This window comes from Mesoplodon densirostris, chromosome 12 (genome assembly GCF_025265405.1).
Source record: "Mesoplodon densirostris isolate mMesDen1 chromosome 12, mMesDen1 primary haplotype, whole genome shotgun sequence".
Lineage (NCBI taxonomy): Eukaryota > Metazoa > Chordata > Mammalia > Artiodactyla > Ziphiidae > Mesoplodon > Mesoplodon densirostris.
This window is the reverse complement of record NC_082672.1, coordinates 42,576,787-42,604,523: the sequence shown is the minus strand read 5'-3', so window position 1 is coordinate 42,604,523 and position 27,737 is coordinate 42,576,787. Positions and strand designations below refer to the sequence as shown.

The 27,737-nt window shown below is 39.2% G+C and overlaps 2 protein-coding genes across 3 annotated transcripts in view; one reads left to right on the top strand and one right to left on the bottom strand.

The window, feature by feature from the left end:
• MCM9 (minichromosome maintenance 9 homologous recombination repair factor) overlaps positions 1–27,737 on the bottom strand; it is an 82,717-nt gene that overhangs the window by 30,760 nt on the left and 24,220 nt on the right. For both annotated transcript variants that reach the window (XM_060114801.1, XM_060114802.1), the window contains one exon: positions 1,975–2,149. In XM_060114801.1, the coding sequence (XP_059970784.1) occupies positions 1,975–2,149 (175 nt within the window). The remainder of the gene's footprint in view (positions 1–1,974; positions 2,150–27,737) is intronic.
• ASF1A (anti-silencing function 1A histone chaperone) lies at positions 13,491–25,828 on the top strand. Its single transcript, XM_060114803.1, has 4 exons — positions 13,491–13,930; positions 19,726–19,841; positions 23,947–24,123; positions 25,399–25,828. The coding sequence occupies exons 1-4, from the start codon at positions 13,822–13,824 to the stop codon at positions 25,609–25,611; spliced, it is 615 nt and encodes a 204-aa protein (XP_059970786.1). The 5' UTR covers positions 13,491–13,821; the 3' UTR covers positions 25,612–25,828.

The following is a 27,737-nucleotide window of genomic DNA, read 5'->3' as shown; positions in this document are numbered from 1 at the left end:
TTCAGGGAATTTAAAATTTTTTAGTTATTTCCTCTTATTTGCTTCTATGGCAGCCACCACTTCCTCTCATGCTCTGTCAAAGGTGAACAGTCTATGTGGCTCATCTCTCCTAGGAGGGGCCTGTCACGCCTTGGAATTGAGTCCCCTTGATTTCCTTGTAAACTCAGCCCTCTGATACATTCGGAAAGTTATGACTTTTGTGGGCTCTCTGGATTTTTCTCATTAGGATGAGAGTGACATTCTCTTACGGCTTTCTACATCCTAAGTGGAAGAACTCAGGCTTATGGTTTGTATGTCTTTGCCTTTTTATTTCATTTAAAAAATAAAATTTATGTTATAAAAATATTGCTCTGTGGTGGATTGAAAAACAACAATAAAACTGGTCCTTCACCACAAATAGTACGAAAAGCAGCACTGTTCCAGTGCATAAAGTCGTCATGGTTATGACAAGATTGTCCAATCTGAGGGCACACTGTTTAGCTACAAGAACATTTCTTTTGGACCTTATGACATACTTATGGATATAGCACAAAAGGTTCATACTAATTCACATTTAGCAGAGGGTAAGGCAGTAGGAGTGGTTAATAAAATATTTTCACTTCCAAAGATTTCTTCTGTAGACTATCATACAGCGCTGCTAATTTTCTCCCTTTCTAAAACAGGTTCATAGCATTTGTCCCAATTTTACCTGATGTAAGGGTTAATTATTTAGGAATCTTTCAAAATGTCTCAGATTGCCTCTGGAAAAGGCGTATCAAAATAAACCATAGGTTCTACCAACCAGCAAAGGTGCTAATTAAATGGAGACATAATGAAAAGAGAAAGTAGCCTTGAAGACACTTAGTAAACTATATCTCTAATTTCCCCTGATAAAGAGTTTAGAAGCAATCATTATTTTAAAGTATGTTCTCTTATAACACTTTCATTATGGACTTATCCCTTTGCTGCTCTTCAATCTTTCCCAACAAAATACTGAACACCTCAAGGATGGTGTTGTATCCATCTTTGTACTTCTCAGGGTCTAGCCCAGTGCCTGGCATATGCCAGGCTCTGAATGATTATATATGAAGTGAAATGAATAGATGTGATAATGGTTCCGCATAGCTTTTTCGTGTATTTTTTTCCTCTGGGGTATATCCTTCTCTTTCCGCCCTCTCCCCTTTCCTTTTTTGTGAGTGTATATATAGATCTCACAGAATCCCTAACTACCAGTGTCTGCCTGGCTCCTAGGTACCCACTGCTGTTTGAAGACTCTGCTGGCAGCCCTTTTTGCCTGATCAGCTAGCCTCACATCTATAATAGGAGCCTTAGGACTGAGATAGTTCTGGCTCTGTTCTTTGCTTGGATGACCTGGCAGCCTGCTTGATGGTCAGTCTTTGTAGCCAGGTAAGTTTCCCATAACCACCTCAGCACCTGGGTGAATGGATTTCTATCTGAACCTACCTAAGTTTCCTCCTCATTGGTCACGTGCAGCCAGAGACTCACATACCTGAACCTCTGAGTCTCCTTGAGTCACAGTAGGTACTTCATCTTATGCTATTATTTAGGTTTCTATATGCAGTGATAAACCTTCCATTAGGATATATAAGGAGAATGCCATGGAAAGCAGAAATTACATTTTTTTTCTTTTCAAATCTTTCAAAATTCCTAACATAGTACTATGCCCAGAGTAGACACACAATTACTGAATGAGAGGACAAGTTGAATGCTGCATTGAAAGCTCTTCATAAGTTCCCTGCAAGAATTAAGTCAACTTACATTTATACTTTAGCCTTCCCTTACTTTTTCTCAACACCTCATTTTTACTTCTTCACGTATCTCCATGGGAAGACTAATGTGTGTTGAATGGTGATAATTAATAATCTCTTAGAGGACCAAACATACATTGCAGTTCAATATGGTTCACATTTTCCCATAATCATATATTAACTAATCTCACTATTCCCATACATTTTAAAGAAAAGAAACTCTTACCCAGCCTTAGCAACACTTATGGTTTGTTGCTCCATTGCTTCGTGGATACTGGTTCTGTCATGCTCTTTGAGGCTATTAAACTCATCAATACAGCAAAGGCCTGCATCTGCAAGGACTAACGCCCCAGCCTCCAAATTCCATTCTCCTGAGTCTTTTACAGCAGTTACCGTCAGACCTAAGGAAACAAGCAAGCTATGTTAGCTTTTATTTTCGAAAGTGTATCATATAACTATGAAGGTAAATAAATTCCTATATTTTAAAGGGAAGGGGATAGAGTCAAGGCTTTAATTTCTACCAACAACAGATGGCATCAGGACAGCTACTTCAGGTATCCATTCACTGGAAGATCTCGGGAGATTCTATGTTCTGAAAATCTAATATGTGTTATTGAGTATTTTGTGGCAGACAGAAGTCCCCAAATTTTCTGTCTGTCCTTGGTAGGTACGCTCACTGAGCAGTCTAAACTTTTAGATGGAGCAACAGATCTCCAGAGATCTTATGACAATAAGTGCTGAACTACATGCTGTTTACAGAGAAGAGTCCAAAGACAGAGAACAGTAGATACTGCAGTCCAGTGATGAAAATGAAACGTTTGCTGCCAGTCACAGTGTGAAGGAGAGGATTCCCTTCATAAGTACTATCAGATTTTGAGTCATCCTTTATACCAGTCAATAAAGCAGAGCTGGTCAAAAGCAAAGGCTTTGGAGCCACCTAGACTTGGATTTGAACCTTGGATCTGTCATTCTGGCTGTCATATTGTAGACAAGTTTCCTGATACAGGCATACCTTGTTTTATTGAGCTGTGCTTCACTGCACTTCACAGATACTGTGTTTTTTACAAATTGAAGGTGTGTGGTAACCCTGAGTAGAGCAAGTCTACTGGTGCCATTTTTCCAACAGCATTTGCTTACTTCATGTCTCTGTGTCACATTTTGGTAATTCTTGCAATACTTCAAACTTCTTCATGATTATTGCATTTCTCGTGGTGATCTGTGATCGGTGATCTTTCCTGTTACTACTGTAACTGCAGGTGTGGTGGGAATAGTCAGAGAACTAGAATTAGAGGTGGAGTCTGAGGATGTGACTGAATTGCTACAATCTCACGATAAAACTTTTTGAGGAGTTGCTTCTTATGAATGGGCAAAGAAAGTGGTTTCTCGAGATGGAATCTACTGCTACTGAAGATGCTATGCAGATTACTGAAATGACAGTAAAGGATTTAGAATATTACAGAAACTTAGCTGATAAAGCAGCAATAGGATTTGAGAGAATTGACTCCAATTCTGAAAGAAGTTCTCCTGTGGGCAAAATGCTACCAAATATCGTCACACGCTACAGAGAAATCATTGGTGACAGGAAGAGCCACTGATGTGGCAAACTTCCCTGGTGTCTTATTTTAAGAAACTGCCACGGCCACCCCAACCTTCAGCAACCACCACCCTCATCAGTCGGCAGCATCAGCATCGAGACAAGACCCTCCACCAGCAAAAAGATTATGACTTACTGAAGGCTCAGATGATGGTTTGCATTTTTTAGCAATAAACTATTTTTTAATTATTTTTAATAGAATAAGAATCCAAAAATAGGCCCACAAATATATGGTCAAGTAATTTTTGATAAAAATGAAAAAGCAATTCGATGGAGGAAGGATAATCTGTTCTACAAATGGTGCTGTAATAATTGGATATCCTTATGCAAACAGAAAAAAAAATCAATATTTCTCCATACCTCACATTTAATACAAAAATTAACTCATAATGAATTAAAGACCTAAATGAAAAATGTAAAACTTATAGAAGAAAACACAGGAAAAAAGCTATGTGAGCTCCTCTGGTTTCTGGTGCAGCACTTAAAGAGCTCAGAAGTTGCTAATCCATCCTAAAAAGTGAAAACCTAAACAAACTGAAAAATCAACAATTGTTCTAAGATCCATCAAAAAAAATGAGCTCACAGGGCAAACTGCTGCCCCCAAAATTGGAAAGACAGAGAATTATAACTTACCAGAACAGAAGCCTCTATGGGCACCAGCACTGGGACAGGAAACCCTGAACTGTAACTGGCAAATTGCTGGAGTCTCCGTGTGGACAACTCTGAGAATTAAAAATTCCTTAGGAACCCAGTCATGGAGGGGGTGGGTACACACACTTCTGTGTTTCACCTCCAAGAGCTCTACCAGGTTCTCACATTGAATATCAAAAATTTGTCTCTGACATTGTAAACAGATTAAAAGTCTAAGAAAAAATCAAAAAGAAATTCTAGAGATCAAAATCACTAGAGATGAAGAATGCCCTTGATGGACTCACTTGTAGAGGGGACATGGCTAAGGAAAGAATCTCTGAGAATAAGGATACTCAGTAGAAATTTCCAAAACTGAAAAGTAAAGAGAAAAACATGGAAAATAACAGAACAGAATATCCAAGAACTATGGAACAACTACAAAAGGTGTAACATATGTGCAGTGTATGTAATGGGAATACCAGAAGAAGAAAGAGAGAAGGAACAGAAGCAGTATTTGAAGCAATAATGAGAAATTCCCAAAATTAACGTCACACACCAAACCATGGATCCAGAAAACTAAGAGACTATAAAGCAGGAAAAACACTAAAGAAACCATACCTATGCATATGATTTAAACTTTAGAAAATCAAAGGTAAAGAAAAAAGTCTTGAAAAAAGCCAGAGGGGGGGAAAAACCACCTTACCTATAGAGGAGCATAAATGAGAATTATATCCAACTTCCCCTCAGAATATTTCAATACAATCTCAAAAATACATTAAGGCAAGACTAGCATTCAGAAGTGAAGATAAAATCACACTAAGTTCTGCACTGGTTAGATAACATCCAGAGCAGGAGTCAGCAAACTATGATCTGTGGGCAAAATCTGGCCCAACCACCTGTTTTTGTAAAAATCATTTTCTGGAACAGTCATGCTCATCATTTACATATTGTCTATTGCTGTTTTCACACTACAATGGCAGAGTCAAGTAGTTGTGACAGACATTGAATGGCCCTCAAAAATCTAAAATATTTATATCTGGCCCTTTACAGAAAAACGTTGCCGACTCCTGATGTACAGTATTAATATCTACATTGAGACATCAAATTTTAAAAGAAATACTAATAAAAAAGAAAGTAAACAAATAATGAAGGACATGGAAATAATGCCACTTAAAAAGTAGTTTACTGCATAGGCTATGATTAGCCTGAAACAAAGATTTAGAGAAGAGAAAGTACTAATTATTACATATTTAGAGAACTATCCTATGGAAGATCAATTAAGCTAATTTGGGGTGGCTTCAAAAGAAATAACTGAGACCAACGTGCAGAATTTTACAGGGAACTACTGGAAACCTTGAGGTGTTTAAAAAGGAATGAGCTACTTTTCAAAGTAATAAACTTTTCATCAAAGTAATCTTTAAGTAAAAGTGGAAAGTCTACTTATCAGAGATAGTGTAGAAAGGTATTTATGCAATGAATAGGTGGCTGAACAACATGAAATTAGAAAACACCGAGATGAAAGAAAATGAAGATACAACATACCACAACTAATGGGATGCAGCTAAAGCAGTGCTTAGAGAGTAACTTATAGCTATAAACGTCTACATTAAAAAAGAAGATAGATCTCAAATCAACAATCTATGCTGCCACCTTAAGACACTGGAAATAAAGCAGAGCAAACTAAATCCAAAGCAAGTGGAAGGAAGGAAATAATATATAACAGCAACTACTGAAACAGAGATATAAAAACAATAGAGAAAATGAATAAATCCAAAAATTGACAAATTTTAGCTAGACTGACCAAGCCAAAAAGAGAGAAGAATAAAATTACTAAAATCAGGAATCAAAAAGTTGGGACATTATAAATGACTTTACAGAAATAAAAAGTATTACAAAGGGACACAACAAATAACTGTATATCAACTAATTAGATAATTTAGATGAAATTGACAAAACTCTAAAAAGACACTATCAAAACTGACTCAAGAAGAAAAAGAAAGTCTGAACAGACCTATAATAAGTAGGGATTGAATTAGTAATTTAAAAACTACCCACAAAGAGAAAACCATACACAGATGGCCTCACTGGTGAACTCTACCAAACATTAAAAGAATCAAATATGAATCCTTCACAAACTCTTCTTTAGAAGTAGAAAAGGAGGAAATACTTCCTAACTCATTCTCTATGAGAACAGTATTACCCATACACCAAAAATCAAGTAAAGACCAATATCTCTTATGACTACATATACGAAAAGCCTCAACAAAATACTAGCAAACCAAATCCAGCAATATATAAAAAGGACTATATAACCATAACCCAGTGAGATTTATCTCAGGAATCCAAGATTGGTGGTATAACATCTGGAAATCAATTAATGTAATATCCTCATATTAACAGAATTAGGGACAAAAGGCATATGATCATCTCAATAGAGGCAGGAAAAGCACCTGACAAAATTCAACCACACTTCATGAAAAAACACTCAAACCAGGAACAGAAGAGAACTTCTTCAACCTGATAAAGGACATCTTCTTCAACCTGATAAACCCAGAACTAACATCATTCTTGATGTAAGACTGAATGCTTCCCTGTTAAGATCAGAAACAAGACAGGGATGTTCACTCTCACTACTTCTATTCAACACTGTACTGGAGGTTCTAGGAAGGGCAATTAGGCAAAAAATGAAATAACAGACATCCAGAAGGGAAAGGGAGAAGTAAAACTATCCCTGTTTGCAGATGACATGATCTTACATATAGAAAATCCTAAGGAAACCACTAAAAACTACAACTAAAAAATGAGTTCATCAAGGTTGAAGGATACAAAATCAATTTTTAAAAATCCATTGTATCTCTATATACTTGCAACGAAGAATATGAAAATATAATTAAGAAAGTAATTCCATTTACAAAGCATCAAAAAGAATAGAATACTTAGGAATGAATTTAACAAAAGAAGTATATAAAACTTATACTGTGAAAAGTACAGAACATTGTTCAAAGAAATTTAAAATGACATAAATGAAAAACACCCCATATTCAGACTTTTTTTGCTTGTGCTTTTTATCATCTCTCAAAAATACTGCCTAATCAAGGGCCAGAAGATGGATGCCTGTGTTTTCTTCTAAGAGTTTTATACTTTTAGCACCTTACGTTGATGTCTTTGAGCCAGTTTGAATTATTTTTTGCATATGGTGTGAATAGGGATCCAAATTTATATTTTTGCATGTGGATGTCCAATTTCCCAGCAGTAACTTTTGAAAAGACGATTCTTTCCCTAATGAATTGTCTTGGAACCCTTATCAAAAATGAACTGACCATAAATGTATGGGTTTATTTCTGGACAATCAACTCTGTCCTGGTGGTCTACATCGTTATGCCATTACCACATTGGACTTCATCAAAATTAAAAGCTTTTGTGATGCAAAAGACACCCCCAAGAAAATGAAAAGATAAGCTACACTACAGGAGAAAAATGTTGCAAACCTGGTAAATACAAGTCTCTTATCAGAGACTATATATTCTATATATATTTAGAATATATAAATAACTCACAATCTAACCATAAAAAAGACAAATAACCCAATTTTTTAGATGGCTAAAGGAGCTGAAAAGACACTTCTCTACAGAAGATACATAAATGACTGATAAGCAAATGAAAAATGCTCAACCTCTTTAGCCACCAGGGAAATGTAAATCAAAACCACAGTGAGAACGACTTCTCACAGCACCCACAGATACAATCAGAAAGACACAGTAACAAGTGTTGGTGAGGATATGGAGAAATTGGAAAGCTTATACACTGTTGGTGAGAATGTGAAATGGTGCAGCCACTCTAGAAAACAGTCTAGTAGCTTCTCGTTACCACATGATCCAACAACTCCACTCTTAAGCATATACCCAGAAAAATGAAAACATATGTCCCCCACAAAAATCTGTATACAAATGTTGATAGCAATATATCTGTTATTAAAAAAAAATCACTGTGTGATCATACTGCGGGTATTTGGAGATAGATTCTTTGCATGCTGGATTCAAGGCCTTAACGGGCACAAATTCTACCAACAAGATCTACCAATTAATTAGCTATCAGTTCACTGTGAAACCTTTCCACTTCCTATCCTTTCTAGTTTTCTACCTTTTCTAAATAACCCTGCATATAAGGCCTCCAATCTCAGGAAGCTGACTTGCCTAGCTTCCGTCAAGCGTGACTCCATCTAACGTCATTTGTCTCTATAGTAACCGACTAAAAAAGCTGCTGTGCTTAGCAGAGGCTTTGTGCAAGCAGTGGTTCAGCCTAGAGATGTTTTAAAGACTTGAGTTCCCTCTCTACTTACCACTGAATTCTTCCTGATGCTAAGAAAAGGAGAGAGCCTCTGACAAACAGGAGAGGTGGAGGGTGAAAGAGAAAAGGACAGAATGTACAACATGAAGGACAGTGGACTACAAGCAGAGACTGAGCTCCAAAGGAAACGAGTTTAGAAGGAGCGTCATTTATAAGAGGACTAAGAACACATGGTTAAAAACTAGATACAAGAAACAGAATATAATTATCAAGCATTTCCATCCATATTCTTCTGGTCAGAAACAATACCATGATATTGAAATCATCAGCAGATTGTCCACAAGAAACATGATTATGGTGCTTCACAAAGCTGACTAACTGACAGCGATCCAAAAGGTGTTTAACAGTAGAGTCCAGCTATGGATAAGGGGCCAAACACAGCTTATCTCTTCAACAAATCTGTAACCTAATGGTGGGTAGCAATGAACACAAAACAGTGAAACCGTTACAGAGAATGGAGGAGGGGGACATACGTTATGTAACAAACATAAAAACCTTATTAAGAGTGTAATGATGCATTCCAGGATCTATCCTCCGCCACCTCCCAATCACTCCTCCCTCAACAGGAGACTTGGCCTCTGCAGCCTCAATGGGGAGGCTCCCACAGCTCTGCCTTGGCTGTAGCCTCCTCTCACTCCCGGTATATACTGGGGCAAACCTCATTCATGGAGCTTTGTTCCTCAAGAGTTCATTCATCAAGTCATTACTACAGTGTCTGCCAGCCTGTGGGTTCTTCCAGGAAATTATACCAACTGCATTTCTGCACGTAAAGTCCACTTTAAATATTATCCGACACAGTGGACAGAAAACAGAGAAGCACTAAGTCAGCACTTAAAGGAGCAGGTTTCTGAGCACCAGTGTCCTCATTTGTTATCTGGAGATGATAATACCTTACCTTCCTACCATACCAGCGTGCTACAAGGCTCAAAAACAGGTTATTTAAAAATTTGTTTACAAATAGTAAAGAAAACATCATAGGTATGTACATATATACTATATATCTGTATGTATACCGTATATATATATATATATACACACACACAGCCTTTATTGTGATACCATATTTTGCCTCCCATAGAACTTTAACCATTACTGTTAAAATTGCATCTAACACTTCTATTCTGTACCATACTGACTTGATTACGTAGTTCTCTTTCCTACTGGACCATAAGGTCTTTGAGGATAATGTCCACATACGTTTTTGTCTTTGAATATTCCGCAGAGCTTAGCACAATAATTCACATAATAAATACTTTCTCTCTATATATATAATGAGTTATTATTATTAAAATCATTACTCTAGGAGTTATTCCTTCTAGAAATGTCTGTAAACTGCAGCAAATCTCTACGTTCTACATTCATACAGAAATTTTCATTTAAAACTATCGTGAAATTTTGACATCCTATAACTAATAAGAATAGGGAGCCATTTAAAATAACTAAAGATCATATTACAACAAGGCTTACATGAGAATTTTTTTAAGAGATGGGGACAATAACGCAAATGTCTTCTCAAAGAGAATTCAACACAGTGATAATATAATTACCCCAGGTGAAATTTAGGATTTGAACAAAGGCAAGAGGTCAGCATTTCCATACCTATGATAACTTCCGCAGCAGGGAGGGTCTGAGACTTGATTTAATTCTTAGTTCTAATACATTTTAATCCAGTATATTTTAATTTATTTATTTTTTATTTTTGGCTGCACTGGGTCTCTGTTGCTGCACCCGGGCTTTTCTCTAGTTGAGGCAAGCGGGGGCTACTCTTTGCTGCGGTACACTGGCTTCTCATTGCGGTGGCCTCCCTTGTTGCGGAGCGCCGGCTCTAGAAGGCAGGCTCAGTAGTTGTGGCGCACGGACTTAGTTGTTCCGTGGCATGTGGGATCTTCCCGGACCAGGGCTTGAACCTGTGTCCCCTGTATTGGCAGGCGGATTCTTAACCACTGCGCCACCAGGGAAGTCCCTAATCCAGTATATTTTAACTTAATCCAATTTAAGTCTAGTACATTTTAACTCACTCCTTCATCTAGTTTTGTGTGTGACCTCAATTTAACTTCAAGTTTAAGATACTCAGGAGCCCTCTGTAGATGAGCTTTGGAACACAGATGCGAGTTGCATGTGGTCTGCTCAGAATTTAAGGTGTGCACGCCCTACAGCAGGCACTTCCTCTGAGGAACAGCTACAGCACCCCATCTCACCCCACCCCACGACCTGCTGGCATGGCTAAATGGCCCCTTGATAGATGGACAGTACGTGGATTAAACACACTTAGAGTACCAAATAAACTTAATTCTGGGAGGAGAAGTTACACCTGCATTAGTTGGCTAGGGCTGCCATAACAAAACACCAGACTGGGTGGCTTAAACAACAGAAACCTATTTGCTCACAGTTCTGGAGGTTAGACATAAAAGATCAGGTGTCAGCAAGGTTGTTTCCATTTGACTTACAAACGGCCGCCTTCTTGCTGTGTCCTCACCTGGTCTTTCTCCTGTGCATGAGTGCCCTTGGTGTCTCTTTTTACGTCCAAGTTTCCTCCTCGTATACAGATGCCAGTTAGAATGGATTAGGGCCCAACCTAAGGGACTCACTTTAACTTAACCACCTCTTTAAAGGCCCTGTCACCAAATACAGTCACAGTCTGAGGCACTGGGGGCATAGTAGTGCTTCAACATATGAATTTGGGGGTGGAGGGCACAATTCGGCCCATAACAATAGCTAACTAGGTTCATTTATCTCTGTCCTAGGCATTAATTTAGGCTTTGTTCATTTAAGAGCCAAAGCATCCTTTTTCAGCCATCCTTCCCCCAAGCAGTCTGTACAGAGAGAAGTGATTTGGGGATTACATTCCGTGTAGATCTCCAAGCATCATGTGGGTCCCCTTGGGTACCTAAGACATGACAGCATTCATGGTGACCCATCTGTTGCAATATGGTTAACTGTTTGAGGGTCACCAAAAAGTTGTTCAGCAACAGATCTTATAGACTGCCTCTGAAACCAGAATAATGCTTTTACAATCTTTACCCCTATGGCATGCCAGTTAATTTAGAGATATGCGAGGGTACATCTGAGCATCCCTTTGGCCTTTCCTAGAAAGCACTGTCAATGGTGAGGAAACCATTGGAGAGCATACCCAAAGGCTCTTTAATATTTCTGAGGGGCAGTAACAAAGAGAGTTAAGATGGGAAAGGCAATATGAAAGGCCTGGAGCCAATTCTGTGGCTTCCAGTGAACTAATAGGGAGGGTTTTTTTCCCCCTTAAATACTGTTATATACGACATGTTAAACAAAAGATGTCAAAGAAAATAAGCCAAACTAGTAGTATCCAGTAAATCTTCTCATTCTTCATGCTGCATATCCACCAGAAGCAAATCTTATAAGACGCACCTTATTATGACACACCTATGGTCAGATTCAAAATGCCCTTGATTTTACCAAGCTGATAAGGTCATTTTTATAAAGCAAGTGGATTAGAATCTCCTCTTAAGTGTGCCTGCAGTAATCAGGAAACTCCATACATCATTCTCAAGGGAGTCATGTTTTATACTTCAAATGGTTATCTTATATGTCCAGTGTGTCTTACAGCATACAGCAATTTATACTTTATCTGAGGCGGTGTTAGGCCCAGCACTAATAACAGCGAACAGGAAATACAGTTTATCACTCAACGTAATCTGCATCTGTCGCCACAGTATCACTCTTATAGTCTAATGCACACAAGCAACTGGGCTTGAGGCAACCTCTTCTAGTAGGTCATATTTGACTGCTAATCCACTGACGATAAAATGGGATCCCCATTCTAAGTACTCTCCCTAAATGCGGGGAGGCCTGGTATTAGCTGTCCCATATTAATTTTCAAAAGACCATCAGATGAAGAAGTCATCAAAAGCAACCTACTTAGGTATGAACAATGCCCAAAGAATGATAACTGAAAAATTCTCCACACCATACTAAGAGAGAACTTCCAGCATAGATGATACTTAAGAAATAATTTTCTCTCTAAATTTAGCCAAGTTTAATGGTTTCATTCAAAGTACTTAAGGAAAAAAATGGTTTATGCAGCAGCAGCAGCAAAAAAAAAAAAATCCCTTTATACCCCTCTTACTTAATAAATAGAAACAGTTCAACAACCTTACAAATGCATTACAAGCTCTCCCTTTCCCTACAGAGGTAGTCAAGCAGCATAAATACACTGACACTGAATGGAGAATAATCAAGCAAAGGTTCCTCTGAACTCGTGGTGTCAGCCACAAATTTTTACTTACTAACGGTTTAGGTCATGAATTTTTTGAAAATTGCATGTCCTGGTATGCTTTTGTGGTTTCTCCTCTGCTTTTCTCTTCTCTGTTATATCTGTTGCCCTTTGGTCTCCTGACACTTCCATTTTCTCCTTTTATGCTCCTGCTGTGCCCACCGCACGGGTGAAACCTGGGCGTAACTGATCCCACCTTTAATCATCTTTTTCTTATTCCAGACTTTCCAGGTTGGAATGCGAGGAAGAAGACCCAGGTGCAGCCCAAATATTACCTATTCCACAAAGTGTGGGTGGAAAAGCGTCTCCTCGCCCTTCATTTTGTATCTATTTAACTAACGGCGCTGTCGTGCCCAAACGCATACTGGCCAAGAACTAGATTTCCAAAATGGCTTTGCTCCTTTCGAGCTGGCATCAGTCTATAAAATGCAATTTACTTCCACTGCAAGTAACCCTTCCCTCTACCTCAAAATACTACCCAATATACAGACAACTGAACCTAACCTAGCGTAGACAGCGGATTCACATCTGCTAAATTCAGTAGAGAGCCGGCACAGCCGTTGGACTTATGTAAAGAAAGCGTTAAAAGAAAAAAAAAAAAAAAAACACACTAAGCAAACCCGAGGGGCGGGCTTCGCCGGAGATCGCGCCCTCCCGCCGCCGTGCCGACGGTGAGCAAGCCTTCCCGCCGTGGCCACGCCTCCCTCCCCCTCGCCGTGGCCACGCCTCCTCCTCCGACCCCGCCCCTCCGAGGCCACGCCCGACGTGAGGCGCGGGAGCCGCCGGGCCGGAGGCGGGGCCTGAGCCGCCCCTCCCACCGCCGCCGGCGGCCTCCGCGCGGGCCTCATAGCCCGTATTCCACTCACTTTGTTCTCCGCCTTTGTCCTAATCCACACCAGCAGGTGGAGCCGCAGTTAAAGTTTCCGAGTCCATTCCGAGAGCGGGAGCCCATCTTGCTCGCCGCGGAGGCCCTCGCTGGAGGAGGAGGGTCAGAGCTCGGGTGCAGCCAATCGTGGACAACGCTGCTAGTTATCAGAGCAGAATGGGCTGTAGTTTAGTGAAATAGGAAAGCTGCAAAACACTGTGGAGTGTTCCCGTGTAAATAAAAAGAGGAAAAAAGTTTCTCAAGTCACCGCTGCACGACATCGGGCCGGCGCCGGGGCGGGGGTCTGCGCTCTCCCGAGCGGCCACGCGCTGGACTTTATTGTGCCGCAACAAGCCCCCGTTCCCATTGTTTGTGCTTTTTTCAAAATATGGCAAAGGTTCAGGTGAACAATGTAGTGGTGCTGGATAACCCTTCTCCTTTCTACAACCCATTCCAGTTCGAGATCACCTTCGAGTGCATCGAGGACCTGTCTGAAGGTGAGTCGGGCGCCCGCCCGCCGCCGGGCTGTCAGTTGCGGGCTGCAGACGTTGAAAGTTTGCCGGGCCCGGCCTCGCGCGGGCGGCCGGTGCTCGGCGCCGGGCGGGCGGCGGGCTCGGCTCTGCGGAGGGAAACTTGAAGTTGATGGACGACGGCCGGCGAAGCGCGCGCGGCGTTCGGCCGCAGCCGGGGCGCCTGCCGCGGCTCAACTTGTGAGGAACTTGTTCGAGCGGAGGTAGCCATGTTGTCAGCTTTGTCTGGCGGGCGGACGGTTCGCGAGACCCGCACTCGCGCCCATGGCGCCGGCCGGGGGTCGCGCCGGGCTGGCCCCCCGGCCGCGAACGGCCTCTGCGGCCCCCACGGCCCCAGTGAGGAGGTGGGAAGGCGAGGCATGTGTGTGTGGTCGCGCCGGCGAGTTCGCAGCGGAGCCATCTTACCGAGTAGAGAACTGGGCCACCGACCCCGGCGTCACGACGCCTCCTCTCCGCGGGTGACGAACGCGGCGCCCCGCCTGCCCACCTTCCTGCCCCCGAGCAAGAGGCAGATCCATTTTTAGGGCTTACGCTGGAGTTGCCGTACTCTCCTGGGTGGCCATGCCCGGCCGCCTCGGGGAGGAGAGCGAGGCTGTCCTCGCGCTGATTTCTGGCTCCCTGGACCAACCAGCGGGGGAGGCGGGCGCAGGCTTGGCCCCTCGGCGCCGCGGGCCGGTGCTCCCGGGGGCCGCCGGTGCTCGCGGTCCGGCGCTCCCCGGCCGGTGCCTGGGATGCTCGGGGCGCCTGGGGATGCTGGCTCTCAGGCTCGCCCAGACCAACGTGGAGTCCTCATCCTTAATGACCGAAATCTTCTCTCAGGAAGAAAAATACTGCTAAGCTAGGAAGTTACATTTAACCCGAGAACAGAAATAAGTAAAATACTTAAATAATTTCCAGGACTTAATCACTGGCTTCTAAGTAGTCTGAAAGAAGACTTTCAAGAACGTGTTGAAATCTAAACACAGTAACTCCACATTCAAATACCCTGAACATAAAACACTACAGTGGGCTAGGAAATAAAAGGTAAAGTCCTGATGGCAATGCAAAATTTTTTACTATTTTTTTCTAAGTACTTTTTAAGGTCTTCAAAAAGATAAATATTTAATATATACAGTAATAAACTTAGAAAGCTAAAATTTGCCAAGGTCTTTGCGACTTTATTAAAACAACCCAGTGCTCCATTTTCAAAATTTGAGGGGGAAAAAGTTTAACTTCATCAATGGTAATTTAACAGTTAAATAGGGGACATACTTCTTTGAACTTACAAGTATGTTTAGCAAAATGCACTTTAAGTTATATGCTAATCAAGGCATGTAAAGCACTTTCACTTTAAAAATTAGTTCTTAATCTCTGTATAATGTATTTTATGTAGGGTGTTAACTTGTTAACTTTTTAAATTACAAAAACAATATATGCTCATTGTAATAGAGTTTTTAAAAGTTGTACATACATATATAAAGTTAACAGTCCTCTGTACTCAATACCTTCCCCCATCTCACTCTAAGTAACCATAATTAACACTTTAGTCTGTGCTCTTCCATATAGTTTTACTACATATATAAAGCACAAATGCACATGTATAAGTAGGGCACATTCTGAAAGACGATTCATTTATTAAACTAATTCCTAAATAGGCCATTGGTAATAACATTAAAGGGAATTTTTCTTATTACGGTACTTTGAAACTATTTGGTTACTTTCCCACAGTACTACCATAAGCACTTCAGCCACCAGGCCCATTTTCATGCCCATTAAACTAATTTTCCCTTTTTATTACCAATTGCATATAAAAATGGGCAAATGCATGAAAAACTATTGAGTCCTTTCCAACTTATACTACAGTGTTTTAGGCATTAGAACTTCTTGAAATTACGGGTATTTCTAAGTGATACCTTCCATTTTAGGAGCCAGTTCTGAACAAGGAAGTTAGATGGTTCAGGATGTTGTTACAGGGCTTTGACATTGAATGGCTGAAACCTGCCATTGATGTGTTCTGTTTGTTAACTAGGATCTGTTCAGAACCCAGCTGAATCACATCAAAGTTTTTACTAATGTCAGGAATATACCTACTTCTACTTGTATACCTCACTTCCCAGGGCATCTATACTGGGTGTTTATTTAGTATTGTTTAAGAGTTTAAGCTGAGTCATACCAAAGCTGCAAAGGAATCTTTCAAAAAGGTGCCATGCTTATGTACTCCACCTAGAGGCTGTGTGGATTAAGGAAATTGCGTTTACTTAGCAAAGGTTTCTTATAGGTCCCTCTTTTATACTGCAGTTCTTTAAAAAAAAAATTGTTCTTGAAATTGAACTACAGAATATTCTCAAGAGAAATTTTCACTTTATAATTTTGTCTCAAGTCCCAAGCCAGAGGTTGGCCGCCATTTTCCATACTTTAAGTTGTCAATAGCCTGCAAATGTTTTCACTTTCCTTTAAAAGCTGCCCTGTAGCTTTGCTTCAGAAAAAGCCTTGAGGAGTACTTACTCTTAAGAGAATTTACTTGTTTCTACTGTAAGACCTATACAGGGGTAGGACAGCAATCCACAGATTTAAGCAGAGGCTTTCCTGTAAATCTGGGAGTAGGAGACCTTGGATGTGTTTCATCTGATGGTCACCAAGCCTGTACAAGTTTTGATTGACTTTATTTCTCTCTTTGTTATGCCTTGTGGATTGCTGACTCTCTGCTTCTTTACTGAATGGAGCCTTTTTTTTTTTAAGTTGATCAATATCAATAATTATAGCTACTGTCAGTTGAGTACTTATAATGTATCAGAACTGAATGCTTCCTACTTTAAAACCTCAGGCTTGTACTAATTCACAAAGACTACATACTTCCCCCTAGATCACAGGTCTTCGCAAGTAGTGTAATTAGTTTGAAATTCCCTTGGTGACTTCCCTCACTCCCACCACAAATGGAGATAATTTGCAGGCTGAGATTACCATGATTAAATGAAACAGTTAACTTTTTAAATAAATGAGTAAACTCCTTCAAGTGATAATCTGTGCAAAGCATCTGACCATATCCCTTCTTGTTTCAAATATAGGAGACAAGGGAATGAAAGCTGGGTTCCAAAAAAAAAAGGACAAAACAACTGATGCTGATTTATAAATAAGTACTGAGCATTTTAAACTCAGTAGCTACAGCAAGCATCCATAAGCATAAAAATTAAGGTACAGGTGTTCCCTGAGTTACAGCCTATACTCCTTAAGGCTAGATTACCTCCTCATGGCCTCTGCCCTCACCCATTCCTTCCCACCTCCCACAATTAAGTTCCTTTATTTCACTATTCATTTGAGAGCTAAAAAGGGAAGAATTTATCTTCCTTAGATTTTTGGAAAGAGCCCAGGCTTTGGAGTTGGGTCCAAGTTGGGTCCAGGCTTTGGAGTTTATGTCCAAGCAGAGACATAGCTTGGATTCTGATTCTTCTATTTACTAGCTATATGAATTTGGGTATGTTACTTAGCCTCTCTGAGTCTCAACTTTCTTATTTGTATAATAGGTATAATTAAATCCATATGATACAAAGCTGTTGAGGTTTTAAACAACAGGTGTGAAGTGGCAAGACCAATGCCCAGCACACAGTAGGTATTTTATGAAAGTAGGTTTTTAAGTCATAACCATGTTCCTATGCCAGACCACAAATGCCAATTTATACCAGTTAAGCTAAGAGCACGATACAGAGTAGTACAAATACACATGAAATGAACAAAGCATTATGAAAACCTCTATGTGACAATTCCCAGTGTTATCTCTACTCAGCTAGTTTAGTAGCTTCCACACCCCTTTCTTCTTAAAACCATTTCTCCGATTGACTTTTGGGTTACCTACCTCACTAGCCACTAGTTTTGTAACTTTATTGATCTTATCTCCCCAACCTCTTAACTCTGGAGAGCACCCAGGCTCACTCCCTAGGGATCCCACCTATTTTCAACTAAATTTTTACCAGACCTATTCATTATCTCCACTTATTCATTATCTCTAGAACTCCTGATTGTTTCCCTCCCCTGCCCCCTGTAAAAATAAGTGGCTCTTACTGGCTCTATTTTCGGGATTTATCCAAAATATTACTCCTTCTCGCCCCCAGGGCTACATGTGGTCCAAGCCACCATAATTTCTTGCCTCAACTGAACTATTCTCCTGTTTTTTTCCCTTGCCCTCTTACAGTCTACACTGAACACAGCAGCCAAAATGATCCTCCTAAACTGAAAGTCAGATCATGTCACCCCTCTACTCAAAACCCTCCAGTGGCTTCCCATGCCACTCAGTGTAAAAGCCAAAAATCTTTACGATGGCCTTCAAAATCTTGCATCATCTGGCCACGGCTTTCGCCCCCAGTCTCATGGTTGGCTGTTTTCCCCTTTGCTCATTCTGCTCCTGCGCTGGCGACTTTGCTTTTTCTTGAGCATGTCAAGCATGTGCCTACTGCCTGGCCTTTGTACTTGCTCTTCCTTCTGACTAGATATTCATACTGCTTGTTCCCTCTCTTAATCTTCATCAACAAACAGATCTCAAGAGATGTCAGATGTAGGACCCTGCATCTGGAAATGTGCTAGAAACTGGAGATAAACTGGTCTAGGTCTGGGACAGAACCATGACATAATAAGAGAAAGTATAAACCTAAGGGATCTTTTAGTTCAATAACTTGCAGTTTGTAATACAGTATGAATGAGTATTACCTATACTATTTCTGTTATCTATTTAGGGAACAAAAATATCTACAAAGTTACACAAAAATGACAACACATGGTGGCATTAACTGGATTCTCCACAGGTGACCCAGAAACACCCTCCGGGATTGCTGGTGTAGACTCTGTGGAGTGAATCCAAGAGGCAGGCCACACGGTGCCAAACACCCTAAGAGGACCGGGAGGTCTCAGAGAATTTGTATTTGTAGAGTGGTCTTTCTCCCCCTACTAAAGAGGAGGCCTCTTCCAAAGAACAATCATTTGACTCATCTCTGGGTTCTTCTCACAGAGCACACTGTAAAGGGTGCTCAATAAAGTCTGAATTGCATGGAACGTCTTAGGTTGCACTTTATTCTGTCTTGTTACTCGTGCCTGTTCCCACTGTAAATATTCTGATGTATCAAGTGGTATAAGGATCCTTGGTTTCCTCTTCCCAGTGTAAAGAATGTATGCCATGAAGGGGTGCCATGAGGGAAAAACCCCGCTGTGGACCCTTAACAGTTGATGAGTTGAAGCCCTAAGGGGCTTCTGAGCCACAAGAGCAGTTTGCAAGTAATGATTTTTCCACTTTGGAGCTCTCTGATGATTTGGATCTGTGCAACATAGCATGGGGGAGCCCTTCCAAAGTGTGTTTAGCAGGTTGTTAAAAGATGACATACAGAGAAGGGGGGAGGGATTCCTTAGCCAAATAAATTTGGGAAACACTGGATTAATGGTACTGGTGTTCCTTATTGAAGGATTTTTCAGACCCCTTGCTCTGCCAGTGTGCTTTATGAATCCTCAAGAGAAGGTTGTAGCATTTCCCAAGTTTTTGGCCATGTTGTTTTGTTTGTGAGGAGCCCTGCCCAGGGACCAGTATTTCACAAAACAGCATTTTGAGAAACTCTGCTATGAAATGTAAGAATTTCACACCCGAAATTTATAAGGAGCACCTTCAGTGCCCTTCTGGATTTTCTGCTATGAAAAGCCAATTTTAGCAGCCAATAAATGGTGTAAGTGGACATTCAAAGGGTCTTTAATGTCATCTCATAATGTAATTAATGAATATGAAATAATGTTTTGGTTTTTAACCCTAGACCTGGAATGGAAAATTATCTATGTGGGCTCCGCAGAAAGTGAAGAATACGATCAAGTTTTAGACTCTGTTTTAGTGGGCCCTGTTCCTGCAGGAAGGCATATGTTTGTATTTCAGGTAAGATTATTCTTGGTAAATATGTATGCCAAATACATTTCTAAATGGTCCTTAACCCTTTCCTTTTGGGTTAAGTCACTCTGGTTCTGCTGCATTCACTTTTTGTCTGCTTCTATCTTGTTTTAAGAAGTCTCTGTCATGAAGGAATGCCACTTCCTGATTTTGTGTGCTGAGAGATGTTACTGTGATGTTTATACTTCAGGGTTTGCACAGCATGCAGTAAACCTTATACTCTGTCAGGGCCATGTGGTGGTTAATTTGGGGCTCTTCCTGTGAATAGTCCCTTAGTATGAGACCTTCAGGGTGGCTGTCCAGCAGCCCAAAACAGGGATTCAAAATGCTTACTACTAACTGGGGATAGTTAGTAATATGCATTTTCAGATTATAGTTTCAGCCACTAGGAATGATGATGATATAACAAAAACAACAACTTTATTTCAGCATAATCAATAACTCAGCTAGGTTATCAGGTATGTTAGAAGATAGAGATCTACGAGATCTTGGGTCACTGGAACTAAATGAAGTTCAGTGGTCTACTAAAGCATCTACTCTACACTTCTTATAGAGGATTACTGTTACAAATCCATAACTCTATTTATCATTTGTGAGGAGAAATTCTACTAACATAATTATGTTCTCAGATACCACTGACAGTATTTAGGTTTGTGCCGAGTCTTCAGACATTGTCTTCTGCATTCAAAAATATTACTTCTTTTAATCCATGTCAAATTGTTGTATAAAACCATTCAGTCACTTCTCAATTATCCATGTTTATTAGAGGGAGATATTTATAATAATCCAAAGAGTAACTAGCCATTGCTTTTTTAAAAACTATTATTCTTAATTTTGTTACAAGTATTTCTACCCAACGGAGTCTCATTAGTTAAGTAGAACCCACTGAAAATCTAACTTTTCTCTCCCTGACCTCTCGCTTTGCTCACTTCACAGATGGGACCAATTTAAATAAATACCGTTGGTCAAATAATCCCACCAGATATGAGCTAAGAATCTCTCAAACATATAGTATCTCTAGAGCTGCTACTGCTCCCTCCTGTCTCCTAAATATAGAATTCAGAATTTTGTTCTCCTAGCCCTAGTGCTTTTTATTAAATAAAAAGCAACAAATACTATATTTTAAATAAACGGTTAAGAAAAGCTTAAATATATTGACTAAAAGGCTCAAATATATTAAAAGTGCCGTGAAGCTGAGTTGTGTGACTGTGTGGGTATGCACTGCAGTTGTAGACCTGGTTCAGATCCTACTCAGCTGCTTATTAGCCACATGTGACTTCAGACAGGCTCCCAGCCTCCCCTAGTCACTCCAGTCATCCCTAAAACGTGGATACTAGCCTACCTCATAAGGACGTTACGAGGATTAAATGATGAATGAAGCAGTTTAGTTTAATCACTGACAGACGGTGCCTATTTCTATAACTGGAACTAAGCTTTTATTCTCTTAGCTTCTTGAAATTGTTATACAAAGAAACAGTATTTGCTCTGACCCACAAGCCTGGAGAACCTATACTTCACAGATGATAGATAATTTATGATGCAAGAAACTTGATTTGAGAGGTAGTAATATACCTTCCTATGCTGCTAAAACAAAACAAAACAAAAAACAGAACTTGCAAATAAATGCCATGTTTTTGAAACAAACTTAAAAATCTTTTCTATGTGTTTATGTTGGTTAAGAATACTCCTTAGCCTTTGGCTTGAAGTATCATAGGAAAAAAATTACTCAAAACTATTTCCCTCCAGTGATTTTTACCTTGGTATTCTGTGCACATGTTGCCAAAAGTACAAAGGAAGTACAGTGTGATTTAGATCATATGTTTAGCCTATGCATTTTTCAGAATTCACCATTATCAGCAGAAAGGAACTAAAACAGTTTTTATTTTATGTTTTAAACAAACTACCATAGCATTCTCCTGGTCTGCCAGGATTTTGCCTCAGAATAAGGCTAGCAGGAAGGTGCCCGGATGTCTGCCTAGTATTGCTTGTTGGAGTCAAAGATCTCTGCTGATCACTTCTCCATCCTAAATGATCTGAGAGGCTTGCAGCCTTCTCTCCTTGAATTTGCTCAAGCTGAATCCTTTAGCAAACAGCTTTTAAAACACAAACATGCCTAGAACCAATTTGCTGAGGGGATGGGAAGCAATAGAGGGGAAAGTTCCCATAGTACTGAACTACCTGTTTCCCATCTCCACCCAAAGGCAAACGGCATATTCTCAGGACAGGCCCTCTGTCCCCATTCTGGTATCTCTCCAAGAGAGATCATAAACCACGTCAGGGCAGGAACTGAGTTACGAATGAATTTCAAAATACTAAGTATATACTGTGTGCCTAGAGCTATGCCCGACTCGAGATCACAAAGATGAGCTGGATGGGATGCCTGCCCGAGATAAAGCTTAGAATCGCAGAGAAAACTGAAGGGGAAACATATTTAGATCATTGGACATATATTAATAGAGAAATTGTGTTGAATAATGAGTGCATAAAAAGTGCTATTAATTACACCTTTGAATTAGAAAGCATTTCACTAAAAAGGATACACTTGATGCAAGCTTCAAAGATGAATTTTTCAGAATGTTAGGGAAGGAGTATATGTAAGGCACAGAGGCATGAAAGCTTATTATTACATTTTAAAGAACCTACATTTCTAGATGAAGAGATGTGGAGTTAAGGGGGTTGTGATGTTGGTTGGAGACCAGTTGTGAAGGGCCTTATAAATGAAGTTAAAAACTGAGATTTTTATCTCAGAAATGAGGGTAATCATCTGAGGTTTTAAAACCTGGTAAAGGGATGGGAATGGATCTGTGCTTAGATAGCTAATGCTGGCCGTAGTGCAAATAGGCTACTGCTGGGGGAGACCAGTAGGGAAGTTTTAGCAATATTCCAGATAAGAGAAAAAGAACTTGAATTCTGCTTTCAGAGATGGGAAACATTGAAACTGCCTAGATGGAGGAGGTAGGGAAGCTGAGGGTGACAGATTTTTAGTCTGGGTAACTAGGTGAGTATTTTATGCCTTTTTGGGTCACCTACATGTGGTAGGTATACTGTAATCATGAGTCTTCTATGATAATGGCCTGATTGAGAACACTAGTCAGAAGTGTTCCCAAGCTAAGGCATTGGCTGAAGTGTTCACCGAGGCCCAGGGATGGTCCTTAGTGTCGTAGCAAGAGTAAGCCAATCCTCTGGGACTTCATGCACTTAACACTCAGAATAGCTGCTTCAGGTCATGCTCAGTGCCTCACCATCACTACCTGTCCCCAGTCTGTGATTCCTTCCAACCAGTGTCCTTACTGTCTTCCACGTGGCTGTGGACAGGGCGCTAGCCTTCACTCATGTTCTCAGCCACCTCTAGCTCACTTGCCCCACCTTCTGCATTCCTCAAGGTTCAGCTTACAGCACTTTGATTCAAAACAAGATCATTGATTACATCTGCTTCAAACAATCTTTACCTTCATTGAATTTCCATATGTGGGACTATTTGTATTTTTTGAAAATCTGCTATATAACTATTTCCATTCCATTTTCAGTTTTATATTAATTTACTATTAGAATATCTATGAAGGGTGGATGAGTGGATATGAGAATATGTGTCCTGGGAAACTGGATAACAAACATTTGCTGCCAAAAGGCTATATGGAGATAACTGAACATTTACTAATTTAGGTCTGAAAATTATGACTGGGAAAACTGAATATTTACTAATTTAGGTCTGAAAATTATGACTGGGAAAGGTTGGAATTAATAAGACTATTGATTTGCTTACTATATTTTATAAAAGGTTCTATAATTGAATATTGCATAATCCCTCATGAACAACCACACACTGTAGCCAGAATTATTTTTCTCTAGATGTAGTGATGCTTTCAAGAGCCCAGGGTACTTAGGTATACTGTGGAGAAACATGTGAATTATATTTTCTAGCTATAAGTTAGTTTCAAAAAAAAAGAGTGAGCATTTGCCTTCCCAGTATGATTTCCACGTTTTGGTTGCTGCACCCTTAACCAAAGGTGCTCAGTGTAACCAAAACTCCAGTTTTGCTTATGGTTAACAACCTTTTGTGATGTGTGTTTCTTTTCTTTTTAAATTATTCTAGGCTGATGCACCTAATCCGGGACTCATTCCAGATGCAGATGCAGTAGGTGTAACAGTTGTGCTAATTACATGCACCTATCGAGGTCAAGAATTTATTAGAGTTGGTTATTATGTAAATAATGAATATACTGAGACAGAATTAAGGGAAAATCCGCCAGTAAAACCAGACTTTTCTAAGGTAATGCTCTGATTATTCCTTTTTCATTAACTACTATACAACTTTTTTAAGCAATTGCCATATCATGTTACACTATGAAAATGGCTTTGAGACAATAAATTGGAGGTCCCTGTGCCAACTGAGCAAACTAATCTTTGTTCCATTACCATGGATGACCTCAAATCCTACCTCCAGATTAGTCATTAGTAATTACTGTTGGTTCGGCACCTTGAGAGTCTCTGATGATTTAGAAAATTGAAAGTGCCTCCTATAAGAAACAGGTCTCTATTAATGGCTCCCTGTATGACATTCCCCATACATCATGATTCTATCCATTTCCGTCTTTAGACATTCAAATTCATGTTTGTTGTACTGACTATTCAATAATATTTCTGTCTATAACTCTTCCCAAAATTGTGGGGGGAAGTTTTGTGTTTGTTTTTCATAGGAACATTGTTATCTCAAAGCTCCTATATGCCTTGCTTTATGTGCTATTCTCAGGTTAAACTAAAGGTCTTAAATATTATCTGGTGGTGAAAACAGCTTAGCTTCTGAGTGAGAAGCTGAAAATCTGTGATTCGGTATTCTCAAAAATACTAAGTACTTTATGATTTTCCATTGGGAGCTGTAATAGTTTAGTAACTGGTAATTTTTGTGAGATTGAACATAACACTCTATCTGCCAGACCATGCAAGAAAAATTACATGGGAGTAGAATGGAATGTTCTCCTTTCTGATAAAAAGGCTGGAAGCGTTTTTATTCTGATGTGGAACGTTCCATTTCTAATTTATTAGTTACCTGTATGGTTCCTTGTATAGCAAAAAGAGAAGAAACTAGAATATTGTTTCTAAGAATGAGCCATAATAATTAAAAGATAGGAAACCATTAATAATGAGAGGTCATATGTGGGAATATTAATATTAGTGAAGAAACACCACATTAATCTAGAAAGCATGTTAATTTGTTAAATAAAGTATCCTCTGAAGCATTCAAGAGATTCTCTCCACTTTAGGAAATAAGTACAGAGTTAGAATACTTTGTTGGATAGTAAAAGAGCTGGATAATTCCCTCAGGTTCTCCACATCTTGCTTCCATTAGACTAAAATAATTTCTTTGCTTCGGCCCTATTTCTTGTTTATTGGTTATGTTTAATGTGCTTTACTTGACTTACACCTTTGTATATGAATTAGCCCTTTAGGAGTACTAATATAAAGAACCATTCTATTAAGGTCTATTTGTGTATGGTAATCTAACTTTCTTAGTGTTTACCATTTATATATTCCCTTCTTCCTCTAGCTTCAAAGGAACATTTTGGCATCCAATCCCAGAGTCACAAGATTCCACATTAATTGGGAAGATAACACAGAAAAACTGGAAGATGCAGAGAGCAGTAATCCAAATCTACAATCACTTCTTTCAACAGATGCATTACCTTCAGCATCAAAGGGATGGTCCACATCAGAAAACTCACTAAATGTCATGTTAGAATCCCACATGGACTGCATGTGACCACCTGCCATCCCTATAGTACAAATTAAGCTATAAAAACACACAGAACTATTTCCCTCAAATTCCGTAAGTCCATAGTCAAGATACAATGTGAAGAATTTGTTTAAAAAACATCCTGTAGAAAGTTTATAAGAAAACCAGTATTTGAGCAAATTGTGGAATATAAATACAACTATTTTTAAGTAATTTTTTTCTCTAATGTGTTATTTTATTTGTTCTGAAACTAATCTGATTAAAACATATATATTATTTTCTTTTCCTCTATATGTAATTAAAGCACTTATAAAGAAAAATGAATCACTAGACCAGGTTGTAAAGATGTCTTAGCCTCTTGGACAATAATCTTTGGACCACTATTTTACTAATCTTTGAAAGAACAAAGTTAACTTCAACTAAAATGTGTCTTCCTGTGATAACACATAATTTGGTTTGATTTAAGGGGCAAGTTTTCATTCTTTTTACGGCATGCCCTTAAAGAAGGGATTTGAAGTCAACTGTATGCTACCAAGAACTCTAGGATCTGATTTTCCAGGCCACCTTGAAGCCTCTTATGGCTACTGTTCAGTTCATATAATGTTAGACAGCATTCAGTTTGGTTTCTAAGACAACAAATGTGGTTAATTGTTGATAAGGTCCTCTGGCTATGATTTTTGTTTTTATAACAGTTCAGGACATCAGAACACTCCGTGAATCATACATCATTATTACCCAGTGAATTCAGCAGGTCAAGAGCAGATACAAACTCCCTAAGTTTAAGAACAGGAGAGTATAATGACTTCGTTCCGTTCATTAGATTTATAATACTATGAACTTAACTCTTTAAGACTGTTTTGCTAGGTCATCTGTTGTTGGCAGCATTTATATAAAACCAGTGGATTTGGAAAGATATATCTAGCTTTATCATAATAGATAAGTTACTATTTTGGAACTATATATATTTTCACATGTAGTACTCTTCTCCGTATCCCCTGACACTCATGCACAATAAGATTAGGCATATTTGTGGTGGACATATTTTAGATAGCTTTTCCAGGTAAGTTTTTTAAAAGCAGTCTTGGAAAGGAATGCATTAACTAAATGGGCCAAAAAGTTCTTTTTCTTTGATGAGAGCTAGGTCCTTCCTCAAAAAGTTTCTTATGCTCCAGTAAATTAAATGTAGAATATTCTCATTACTCTTGCTGCTAAGCAAGACATTAGCCATATAATGCAGAGTTATGCAGTGCCTTCATATCTAAAACTTTTATACTGCACTTTTTAAAGCTTTTATTTTGAGGAAGGGAAAGGGGCATTTGTCTGAATATGGATTCTAAGTTGTATATATTTCCTGTCATTCTAAAAAGTGACTTTGTGAAGCAAAATTTTGCTAAATGTTAAAACTTTGAAATTTAATATACCAGATAATTAAAATACTGTCCACTAACTAGTTCATAGACTTTAAAAGTAAGATACATCCGGCTGTTAAAACAATATGAAGAAAATTTCATTTTTGTCTAATTGCAATTAAAAGAAAATGTTAAAATATTAAAATGAAAATAAAAGTAATACTTTCCAACCAAGAGCTCAGTGATTAATATAACAAGAACACAATATGTGCTTATTAGGAATAAAGCATATATAAGCCAAATTTCCAAATCAATTCACTGCTGAGTTTTTATTCTGATTAATTATGATTGGTTTGTACTGACATCAAAGGGTTAGGTTTTTATATCAATTTGTAAACCAACAGCCAATTTTCACAAAAGTTTGAGACTTAACAACTATTATCTATTATTTAAAATTTTTATGGTTCTATAAGATAATTTTAAAAATTAAAATAAAGATTTAGTATTCAGACATTAGGAACTAAGAAACTGTAATGCATAGGCTGTTTTTTATTTTTCCTGTTTAGCTAGATGCTGCCTGAATTATAGCTAGCAAGTTTAGAACTGTTTTTTTCCCTTTCTGATCATAGTAAATAGCTGTGTCCTGAGAAGATAAACATGAACAAATTAGTTATGCCACAAAAGAGGCACATAGGCTGGAGGGAATGAGGATATCATTTGAGCTGAGAAAACAGGCAGAAGTCTGAGAAACGTGCATGCATTCGTCCATTTATAACGTTATACAACCGTAGGCTTCCATATGGT

What these genes read in the sequence shown, in the direction of transcription:
- ASF1A (XM_060114803.1), top strand. Translation starts at nt 13,822, where the DNA reads ATGGCAAAGGTTCAGGTGAACAATGTAGTGGTGCTGGATAACCCTTCT. An exon ending in GGCATATGTTTGTATTTCAG is followed by an intron (nt 19,842 to 23,946) that starts GTAAGATTATTC and finishes AAATTATTCTAG; the next exon opens with GCTGATGCACCTAATCCGGG. An exon ending in TAAAACCAGACTTTTCTAAG is followed by an intron (nt 24,124 to 25,398) that starts GTAATGCTCTGA and finishes TTCTTCCTCTAG; the next exon opens with CTTCAAAGGAACATTTTGGC.